The sequence below is a fragment of the Diachasmimorpha longicaudata genome, chromosome 7, assembly GCF_034640455.1.
Source record: "Diachasmimorpha longicaudata isolate KC_UGA_2023 chromosome 7, iyDiaLong2, whole genome shotgun sequence".
Lineage (NCBI taxonomy): Eukaryota > Metazoa > Arthropoda > Insecta > Hymenoptera > Braconidae > Diachasmimorpha > Diachasmimorpha longicaudata.
Genome location: NC_087231.1, coordinates 9,926,729 through 9,938,748, shown reverse-complemented (window position 1 = coordinate 9,938,748; position 12,020 = coordinate 9,926,729). Strand labels below are relative to the sequence as shown.

The window sequence follows — 12,020 nt, the reverse complement described above, 5'->3', positions numbered from 1 at the left end:
TTCATCATCGAACACTATGGGGAACGCGCAGGAATAGTCGACTAGACGAGAGAGTCAAAGAGTGAGAAGAAAAAAAAAAGGTAAAATAAAGAGGGGTAATGGTGTCGTGGTGTCAGCGACAGTGAAAAATTCGCCAATTAAAAAAATCTCATTTCTCCGAATAACGAGGGGTGGCGTACAATTAACGTCAGATCCCCCCGCCGCTGCCGAAAAAAATGATTTATCGAGGCCGGTGGAGAATATATACGCGGGTGTTTTGGTGTGTGCTCTACGCCCAGGGTAGCTTATCATAAATTAATGAATGATCAAGAAACGCGGCTAGGATACTGCCGAGAAAATTGAGGGGGAGTTGGAAAAAAAAAGAATATGAGAGTAAAACTGTAGCGAGAACCATCAATATGGGGCTTCAAATATTCATTGAAGTACCCAGGGGTACCTATCGCGCGTTAACAGCAATGGATCTTGGTTTCTTGTTAACGAAATTTGAATTTATAAAATATTCAGATGAAAATGTATCGATACCCGAGCCTCATCGATACATCTCCGGTATAATACGGGGTTGTAACATTCAATGAGTCTTTCGCTGAGTTTTTTACCTTCTTTTTTTCCTTGGAAGTATTTTCAATGACCTCGGGTGTTGTGTGTGCGACCGCGAATCAAGGTTGAGGCGAATTAAATCACTCGATGTAGCTGTGAAAATAATTTTTATTAATTGTGGATACAAGAAAATAACGAGCCTGTGGAACTTGTCAATTAATGCAAAAAAGAAAATGTAATAAATGTAAAGGACTAATCGATAGAATAAAATTATTTAAAGTCTCAAGCCACAAGTGCAATGAAAAAACGAAATAAAATTGTATGAATTAATTAATCAAAAAAATGTTTACTCCCTCAAATATTTAGACTAATTATAATTTTTTAAGAATACTAATTTGCGTCGCGCCACACTTTCAGTGTGCATACTACCACTGTCTACATTATCGGCAGGAGCTCCAGAAGATTTACCATCACCTGACCTCAGTACCGCGTGGGTGCGCCACCCTCGCAACATGGCCACGTGCTGAACGTGTTTACGATCTCGGAGTCTGAGTAAATCCTTGAATAAGAAAAAAACCACACATTGAACATTAAACGAACCATCGGGGGAAATCCGTTAGTACATCAGTGAGGCGAGACGATCAGTATTCGCGATGATTAATCGAAAGGAATAGTGTGTTGTTTGAATAGTGACGTGTTATGCTTGTCCTAGTGAAATTATCAAGTGGTTGAATCGTGAAAAATTTGCGATGGCCTCAACATCATCGCCACCGCCCAAATGTACTTGTCAACTGGGTGACGATGAGGACAATGTCAGGCCTAGAAGTACAGCTGTTAAGAATTATCGACCACACGGAAGTCTTGCTCGTCTACTCTGGGAAAAACAACGAGCGGACGAGCGACTGCAGGAGTACGACAAAACTCGGGTGAGTATTTTTTTCCCTCCTTTTTAAATGTGCGCCAAGCTATCGAATATGTGCTCGACAGAGAGAGTGAGAGAGAGAGAGAGAGAGAGAGAGAGAGAGAGAGAGAGAGAGAGAGAGAGAGAGAGAGAGAGAGAGAGAGAGAGGGCGGAGCTCCACTTATCGCCGGTCGAGGCCACATCTGTTGCCCTCAACATTTTACCGACTGCGTTTTTTTTTTAATTTGAATTTTTATAAATATAGTAAATAAGGCATTAATATGAAGGAATGAATTTGAGTAATTTCCAGGTTTCAAAATTTTTGGGTCATAATAGCAACTTTTTAAATTTTTTCATCATATTTTTTATAAAAAAATTTATTTACCTGTATTGGGCAAGACTAAAATTTCATTCAGCCCATTACAAAATATTCAGACGTTTCAAGTTGCACTCGCGACGGGTTTATGATTTATGGCAACCGATGAGTTGCAAATTCTTAAAGGCGACTGATTGACGCTATTTAAATCAGCTCCAGGGAATTAATTCGACCGGGGGGTTAATGAGTGAATGATCACGATCAGAGTTCGTAGATATCAATTAAATTCACATTGACGCTGGTACAGTCAATTCCAAGTGGTGAATACATAAAGATTTATTAATTGGAGCAATCAAATGTGAATTGACGACGGAGTCACGTGAATTGCTTTCATCTCGCGTTCTTTAATTGAAGACTAAATATCTATTTACGATACATCATTGGAATATATTCTCATCTATTCTATTGCATTCTGTATGAGTATCAGCCGAAGAAACAGAGATAAAACATCTAATTGGTTGCGTAATAAAATTTAACGTAAAAAACTAAACCATTTCCTACAGATAACCCATAACTGGTGATTAAGTGAAAATATTGCAACACTGGTCGACATTTTATCCATTCAGAAGCAGCTCTCCACCCAAATTATTTAGTTTGAATTCTCTGCATATCATTAAGGAAATATTTCGCCGTATAGTACTCAGCAATTATCCGTTGCCAAATAATTGCATCAATTAACACGTGGGCCATTATGCGATTTGGCTGTAGCAATTTGGATGGGATTTTTTTAATTCTTCTTTTTAGTGGTATTTTTGTATTTTATTTTTCCATACCCCCTCCCATCCCCCGTACGTCTTTGGAGCTGGACGAGCACTAAAATCAGGCACGAGAAGGCATTCGCCGAAGACCATCAAGTGAAAAAGATGCGAAGGCGAGAGGAACAGTGGAGAGGAGGGCCAGTAATAATTAGTACAATTACTGCACAAGGCCAACCACTGCAGTATCCTCTTTCTCTCTCTCTCACCTTCGCTCTCCTTGTGAACATATACATCCCCAGGCCCTCTCTTCCTCTGCTCAAGATTCAAGCCCGTGCTCGGTAATTACGGATAATTACGTCCTCGATATTCCTGAAAACATCGCCCGCACACTGTACAGTGTGTTGGCTCTTCTCTCATGGCCTCCGAACTCTCATCCCACGATTTTCTCACGTGTTTTAAAGGCTCTCGAATTACTTATAATTAACAGTTGAAAATATCGATTTGCCCTCGAGTCAAACATAAATATGAAATTCTTCTCATTCTTTATTTTCTCGTAAATTAAATTTAACCAACTTTTAAATTGTTCCATGGGGAAACTTTGCAATCGAAATTAGCCAAGAAATCTCGTCTTCCAATTTCCAATTGTTTCAAATACAGAATTCAGTGATAAAATTCATTTCTCACATTTGATATGTGTTGAAAAAAAAAAACAAAAAATCCCTCCGCAAGAAAATCCAAAAAAGTCAATTCAAGAACCTAAATTTTATTTTTTATTTTTTTCACCAACTGAGACTTCCCATTGACTCAAACAGACGTAGTGTATACACTTTGCTGGGAGGATAGTGTAGTGAAAAGTCGACACTACCCCTCACCTAATATCCCTAAGCAAAGTCGAAGTGGAACTTTACTTTCAAGAGAGGGAGGAGAGAAGCCAAGAGTGGCAAGACGAGAGTAGCAGCTCTGTTTTTAAGGTTTTAAAAAGGGCGTCTCTTCTGGACCCGCGAGAGCGAGAGGAAAAGGGCGAACACAGAGAGAGGGACAACGAGATGAATTTAAAAACACGAGAGAGTAAGAAAGAGTAGATAAGACAGTGAGTCCGTGGTGGAAGAGTGGAGGCAAGGGCGCTTTGAAATATTAAGTGACTGATGGATGAGACTCCTGAGGGAAGTGCGAAAAGAGGGAAGAGCACAACAGGAGGCGACGGAAGACACGGGTAAAAGCCAAGTAGAGATGAGAGCGTGTGGAATAGACGGGAAAAAAAAGGAAAATACAAGAAACTAAGAGAGACGAAATAAAGAAGCGGTTAGTTTGGCCCAACTCCATCTTACTGCGGTTTTTCCCAGTGTTTCGTCGGCAGGAGAAAAAAAAATCGGCTTTTTCTTTAGAATTTTTAAGCACGCAAACCCACCACTTAAATCCAAAAGTATATGCAACAGCATCTCGTGTACACTGATTATTATTATTGATAAAGATGCAAATTATCTCGTGAATATGGCAATTATAATTGACCATTTTTTTTTCTCCACTCTGGCACCCGCGAGGACAGGCCTACAGTAAATTGTCGTGTGCAGGGGTGTCGTTCAACCTGTGTCCGGAAAGGGGAGCTGTTTTTTCGATGATAATCATCCAACTCCTCATAGTGTACTTTTTTAAGGACCCGAATATTACCCGAGATTAATAACAATAGAGCGTAACCATTATACCGCGAGAGCTTTTTGTGTCTTGATCAACTTAAGCTTTCAATCATTTGTGCTTAATTATTTAAAGTCGTGAAGATCCTAAACTCACGGGGATTTAATTTACGTGTTTGTACTGTAATTTTGCAGCTCGAATTTTATGTTTTCATCGTTGGTATTTGCACGATAAAATAAACGATATTTATCGTGCCGAGAAGTTTATACACACACCGACAGAGTGGTAACGAGTAGATTTTTCACGCATGGTCAGACTTGTACTTCTTCCACTATTTCTCGGTTTCTTGGACACATCAGAAGCGCCTCCACACTATATCGATAAAGATCCAAAGTGAAGGTGGACAAGCCAGTGGGATAAATGTTATAATATATAATATAATGCCCATTGAGATGGAGCCTTTTGGGTGGTAAATGGGGATAAAAAATTATTGTGCGAGATATATATATACAACCATTGGATGTTGAAAGGCAGAAGGGATGAGTCCAGATTGTTGGTCGCATCCTGATATGGTGGCTCTCTCGTTTCTACGATGCATTCACGATATTCTTGGCGCGAACGCGTTCGTTAGCTCGATCGCTTTGGGTTAAAAGCGCTCACGGTTAGTTAAACCGTCCGCTTTTCCAATCAGGCTTCGTACACCCACCCGCGCGCATACAGTCACTCCAACGCCCCGGATGATCCCTTGGGCGGATATCCAATGCTTGATTGCATAGATATTTATGGGGGCAAAAATATTCCGTCAATTTCTTTTTGCTCATTTTTTTTATTTGAGACTTGATACGAGTGTTTCCGATGGAAATCAGTAGACTGAAATGTGATTGAACATTATTATAATTTTTTTCCTCTCCGGAGGATGATGTTTTTATTAATTTTACTGCAGGATGACAGGATGAATATGATTGAACATTATAATAATTTTTTATCTGCCTAGAGGATGATGTTTTTATTAATTTTAATGCAGGATGACTCGTCGGATAAAAACAATTCATGATAATTGATGATTGAGCGGTACAAATTGCGAACAAAACGGTGGTAAAAAGTGCTCCATTAAAATCATAAGTCGATGGGGTGATAGGATCGTTGAGGCCCGAGCGGAATAAAATTGAGTGATGTCAAAATGTGTCTCAAGTGTGCATCACGATAAGACGAGTCACGCATCTACGGTTTGCACATGTCGTTGGGAATTGTACGAAAAAAAAGGGAGAAAGAGAGCGTAGAAAAGTGTTACAAATGGAGGATAACAATCTTTAATCCTAATTTATCTATATGTTGCATTTTTTTCGGAAACTTATGGATTTATCGACATATTCAGAATAAATAAATTGCATTAAAAAAATCATACAATAATGAATATTTTCAAATGAAAAAATAAACAAATTCAATAAATTGAGCCCAATGTAGTTGAGGCTAATAAGATAATGGTATAGGAAGAGAATGCGTTTGACTTGCAATCCAACATGCCAGTGGAATTCGAGAAGCGTATACGAGCGCGTCCAAACATCCCCGGGATTCCTCGTGAAAAGTATGAACATCTTCCTCTTTCGCAACTCCTCGTTCATATCGTTTCGTAGTTTATGTCCACTGGTTTTATGCGGCTCTTCGCTCTTCCTCAGAATAAGACGAAAAATATGTTAACTGGGGAGAGTGGAAAAAGGAGAGAAGTACGAAGAGAAAAAATCAGTAAAAATTACCAGCGAAACTCCCCAGCATCATAAAAAAAATATAATAAGTCAAGAGGTTTCTGTAAAATTTTACTTCCTCGGGAAAAATTACGCGACAATTTGGTATGTTGTTCAGCGATGAATCTGATAATTCAGTGAGCATTTTAGATTTTTTCTTTTCTATTGTTGTAAAAGTTACGTGCATTGTTCGATAATTTTTTGTGGAATATTTCACTCGGTGTGGGAGAAAAAAAATGACTGGATAGAAAGGTAAACGTTTGGCGAACATGAGAGGAGGCTTCTGTGAATCCATCCATCTTCCTTAATCGACATTCTAAGCAGATCTAAGATAAAGCTCTCGTCAAGAGGAACCTCGTTATTTTTTACCCTCCCCATTTTTACACTTGCCTTATAGGCGTCAATTAAGCGCTCACCCTGAGGTTTGACGTGTCCCATGATCCTTTAACGAGACAAATGCATATTTTTTCTTCCAACTTTCCATGCTTTGGAAAGTGAGTATAAATCGCCCCAGTTAAATGGAATACTCACTTCAGGAAATGAAATTAATTTAAAACTAAAGAGCATTTTCCTACATCGGAGAAGATGACAACTTACCCATTATGTCGATAGATGCCTTCCACTAGGAAATATTAGTCTATCGGTGGGGTGGCTCGTCTCGAAATTCGCTGGTGAAGTAGTACTCAACGGATTTGGCGTTGGTCGCGAACGCGAAAAGACGCCGATTGGACGTTGATTTAGGTGGCTGTGACGTTCAACCTCGGCTACCTGTCTTATTCGCTCCCAGGGTCTCACCAGGAGCCGGCATCAACCAACGAAGGGTGAAAGGGGAGCCGGAGAAATCTCCCTCCGTCCTTCGCATGAAACTGGGTGTATAGGGAGGCCTCGAAGCACCACAGAAGTCACCACTAATGACACGAAGAGGAATGCTGTTCGGCAGCGCACGACCGCACTCTGTACTATGGTAGCCATTTGTAATACCCGAGAGAGAGAAAAAAAAACAATGAAAAAAGGGAAAATCAAAGTGTGATGATGGAGCAAGGATGGACAATTTCAATTAGTAATCTATATATTATGTCATACTTTTTTTTCTTAATCTTGTTACAAAAATTGTCCCAAAATTTCATTGCGAGTGTCCTTGATTTTGTTTTTCACTCGAATGTAACCAATGTCCGACCGAACGAGTAGAATTAATCACCCCCCGATGATCAACATTTTTCAATCATTTCCAATTAGCCAAAAAAATGTTAGTAGAAAGAAGTTGATAACTTGATTGGAAAGATTCGAAGAAATGAAATATTCTAGTTGAAGCACAGTGCAACATGGTAGACGTACCTCTGCAAGTCATCATACTTGACATACCACTGTTTTTCCATCTGTATCCTCATCGACCTTCACTTCACCAACAACGTCGCAATCTCGTCCAAATCAATCATACACATATCCTGTCCCTATCGTCTGTACAAATTAAATCGTTCAGCTTGTTCCAGCTTTACAATTTAATTAATGGACAACGACGGACGAGTCACTGTTTGAATCATGAATATAACTGTTAACGTTGCAGTTTAGATTGTACCGCTTTGTGCACGAACTTTGATGGATATCCTTTGAAATTAATTAGGAAAATCAATTAATGTCAATGTCATCTGAAAATAATGACGAGACATCAGATTTTTTCGATCAGAAAATTTTCTCGAGTCTTAACTATCGATAAAAATTCGTCACTGAACGAATTTATTAATTTGATAAATGAGAAAAAAAGTGGAATATCCCCTGAATCGTTTTCACTGGCATTCCAATGGAGAAACAACTCCTGCGTACGGCACACCTGGACGCCAGTGTTAATTACTCTCCCGCTATGAGTAGAACCCCTTCATTTCGCCAAAGTATCTCATCTTCTCTTTTTTCCACGAAGCGGACGTTTCGACTCCATCCACGGCATGCCCACATACACTCACACGCCCGCCCATACATACATAGTTAGTAAAAAATGCGACGACCGACTGAAGAAAAGAACTGGAATAAAGCGTCATAAAAAAAAATCCCACCTAAAACGGAGCAGCAACAAGTGTCCCCCGTCGCGAGTTGAGGCGCAAAAGCATCTCTAATTATCCTCCTAAGAATGCTCCCAATGTCTTGACTGGTGTGGCTGGATGCCCCGAAGCGAAGCGAGACAAAAACTCAAGCTGATTGCGTTTTTTGAATATAAACCCACTCTGTTATTTCTCGGTGAGCCTTACCCACCCAGTGCGTGAGTGCCATTAGCCCCCGTGCGAATTAAATCGATTTATTCTTGATGCCCTCACTTGGGTAATTGGTAATTACTCGCGCAACCCTCTGAAGTAATACGCAATGGTGTTTTTTAATTGAGGAAAACAATTCCACTGTTGATTGAAATAAAATGAAGGGTCAGAGGATTCAAAGAGTACCTGTTAATTTTCTAATTTCAGTGGTATACGATTGATAAGAGTAAAATTCGCGAGGATATTCTGGGACTGTGGGTGCCACTAGGGGCGGGACCACATCATGATCAGCCAGATCGTACAGCCGAGGAGTTCCTTATTCGATCTACTGACAGATCAGACTCGCTTCCACTTCAGGCATGGCACTCGTTAGCCCGATCAGCACTATCCTGGTTCATCAGCAGAACATCGATAAATGGGTAATGAGTTCATCTTGATATTTGTCCTAGCATTGAACATGGATTAATGTGATTAATTACTGTGCTCCTAAGTGGTCTCATGTGCGCGATGGAGGTCTTTATTTTTGTTAAAATTATTGGTCATACTTTAGCGCCATTACTCTATGTGACGAATTATGCAAATATCGATTGCATTCTCATTGCCGTTGTCCTTTTGACATTTTGACTTGGTCTTGGCAACTGGGGGAATAGCACGAAAGTACCCACTGAGATATCATCCACATCGAGAATCCTGAGGTCGTTTGCGAGGTGATGAAAGGGGGCTTTACCCTTTCGCCGTTTAATTAATAACCAGGGGAGATAGCATCTCCGCCTATGTTACTGTCCCGCTCTTCCTCGACAACCTGGTGGCAGAAGAGAAGGCAGCGTGTATAAGGGGAATCACAGGGGCCAGTGGATAAGGTCTGGCCCAACAGAAAAGCAGAGAAGGTGGGCATGGGTTATTGATGGCCAGCTTTGTTTGCCCCACCTCATTTTTACCCTTCGTACTTTTTTTTTTTTTTTTTTTTTTTTCATTCCAAATTCACGACGCTTGTTCTGTTCCCCTCACCCAGGCGCACCAAAACCGTTTATTAAAATTCAAGTTGAGTGATTAACCTGCATTGCGTAAGGTCTCTTCGGCTACTGAACTGCCCGCAGGATGAGAAAAAGAAAAAGTAAAACTCACACCAAAACGAAAGGCAAAGAAATCAGTCACAAGCGACTTTGATTGAATTTTTAATTACGTATTTTCTCTCCACAAATGATTCTTCAGCCCAAGTTATTAATCACAGACTCAATTATTTGCACTTCACCTCAACCTCAAGCATCTTAGTCACCATAAAGATATGACGTACCCGAGGCACTGTGTCCCGCTGAGAATATTAATTACGTACCACCACGTATACACAACGCAAGAAAGGTGATCCACAGTGTGATCTCAGTGGCACCCAGAGGCACACACCACTTCGTCCCACAAATTAATCATAATTAGTAACTTCATGATTGTCCTCCATCAAAGTGAGGTGCCGGCAAGTCCACAGAGATTAAAAGAAAGAAAAGAAAAAAGAATTGAGTGAGAGAGAGAGACCGAAAATAGTTGGAAAAAGGGAATGAATGAATGAATGAGAATCATTCGAAGCGTGCATCCGCACTCCATGCAGTCCATCCTACATCTTCACATGTCTCTTTATATTCTTTCACCTACCCCCCTAAATTATCAGCGAAAAATCCCGGACTATTTCTCGCGTGGAAAAGTTTTTCAGTAGCTTAAAATAAATTTCAACACTTAGAAAAAGTGACGGAAAAAAATAGAGAGCATTGGTGGATGTATCATTACTTCAACAGCTATTATATTTGATGCTTCGTCCTTCGACTTGTCCTGTCGTTGGGGAATCTCGAAGGCCGTTGGAGGGTGTAAAATGGCGCGCTGAGTTTGCGATCAAGTCGAGTGATGACGAGTTATCTCTCGAGCATCCCCCCCTCGATTGCACAAGCCAACTTGTGGACAGACGGAACCCGGTAGCAAGTTTTTACTCGTGTGTTGACGAGCCACTGGACACGGAGAATTGAAGAACTGAGGGAGAGGATGAAGAACATCATACATTGAAGAGGAAGGGAGGGAGGGAGGGACTGTTTAGTTCCGCGCGCCACCTGTTACCTCCACGATGTCTCTCCTCCTGTGAAATGTCGGCGGTGGAATTGCCAGAAAAGCATTATTCGGTTCTACTCAATTAGTTTTTTCATCAATTTCCAGAAATTCTTGTAGTTGTTTATTTATTCTGTTCGAAATACAGGGAGCGCTTGCTCGCATAGCAATATAAAATTTTTATATCATCATTTTCAGCGTTGAGGGAAGTAGAAATAGCGAAAAACCGTCAGACTGTTTAAATTGGTTGGGTAGTTGAGAAAGTAATGGAGTCTCGAAGGGCTCTAGAGCAAGCACAAGAAGAGGATACGAAGTAGATTTTCACAACAATATTCGGATCAAAGTAAACAAGGTTAATTCACTGAAAGGAATATTATTCATCAGTGTGATTGAATTCTGCTCTTGAATAGAAATAAATCAGTGGAAATAATCACTCAAGCTCCGCTCACCCAATTTCCATAGCAAAAGTGAAGGCCAATTATTGTCAATTTTATTTGTAATTGAGAGAGCAATAACACAAGTGCACAACGCCCAAGTGTATCGTTCAATCATTTTCTCCTGCCATTGTGACTGGCCAATTCGTGTGGTGGGGCAATGTGTCGTTGAAATGCCAGCGGTAAATATGATTTTAATGAGTAACCCATTGCCCTCCTCCTCACCCTCGTGGGATTCAACGCGACCAACTACTGCACCACACAGTCCAGTGTTCACATTACTCCACCTCTTCTCTCCCCCTTCCATTATTCCATCTCCCTCGCACTTTCGTCAAATACCTCCACATATTTTCCGCCACCCTCTGTCCTTTTGTATGCACTTGCTGTTTCGTCCATGCACTCGGGTAATTGCCAACAGCCTGGAATCAGTAATTCCACTGAAAATGTCCCATGTGTTTCCAGGAACATTATTATACTCGCTTGGTAATAAAGTGGAAAAAGAAAAACAAAAAACAAGGTATAAGAGAAAAATATGTACAGGGGGACATTAGCTAGTGGCTTGCGAACACAGGAAGTGTTATTGGTTAATGGTGATGTGTAGAAAATACAGTACACCAGAGAGATAGCAAACAGAAAAGGAGAAAAAATGAAAGCGGCAAGTAAAAGCCCCCAGTAGTTGGAACACAATTGTTTATTGCAAAATTACATGTAAGGCATTACGCTTGTGGAGCATTGAAAAGAATAACCCGTCGGAAATAAATTATCAGTGGACAAGAACAATTATTTGGTGGAAAAATGGGATTTTGGCGATAGCCGATGTTCCCCCTAACAAAGTTCAAGATCGTCCCCCCAATCTTGAGAAAAATTAATTTTTTTTATTCATTATTGTTCGAATAATCATTTGACACTTATTCTCCAGGCAACCCTTCATGCTCCCCATCTGCATCCCCTTGGTCATACTCTTTCCCAGATTTTCTCTCAACTACTGGTGTATGTGTCTACACATAGAGGAAAATTTGCAAAACCCAACGAAAGCAATATCTACTTATCGCAAAGACATCCACCCCTCAACCAATTTTTATCTCCTCTTTCTCCTTATTTTCCTCTATTTTTACCTTTAGCCGTCCCTCGACCTCGTTTCACCACGTCTCCACGTCCCATTGGCTACTCCCACCCACCATCAGCATCGTTGGTCAGTAATTATCATTAGCGCGGTTGCGCACCAGCCCCTTCTCAACGTTGAAAACTAACTCGATGTCCTTTACCCTGGGATTGGCAACCCTCTCTCATAATTAAGTTGTAACCACGCGCTTGCGCAACTTCTCACATTGATGGGTTTCGTGTGTTTTTACCCAGGGGCTAGTCAGAGAAA

At 40.6% G+C, this 12,020-nt stretch overlaps 1 protein-coding gene across 1 annotated transcript in view; it reads left to right on the top strand.

Annotated features, from left to right (window-relative positions):
* The first annotated feature begins 1,083 nt into the window (after positions 1-1,083).
* The window catches only part of LOC135164751 (protein-L-histidine N-pros-methyltransferase), a 21,195-nt gene continuing 10,258 nt past the window's right edge, over positions 1,084-12,020 (top strand). Inside the window, exons 1-2 of the mRNA XM_064125398.1 lie at positions 1,084-1,463; positions 8,337-8,548. Of these exons, the coding sequence (XP_063981468.1) occupies positions 1,287-1,463; positions 8,337-8,548 (389 nt within the window). The 5' untranslated portion in view covers positions 1,084-1,286. The remainder of the gene's footprint in view (positions 1,464-8,336; positions 8,549-12,020) is intronic.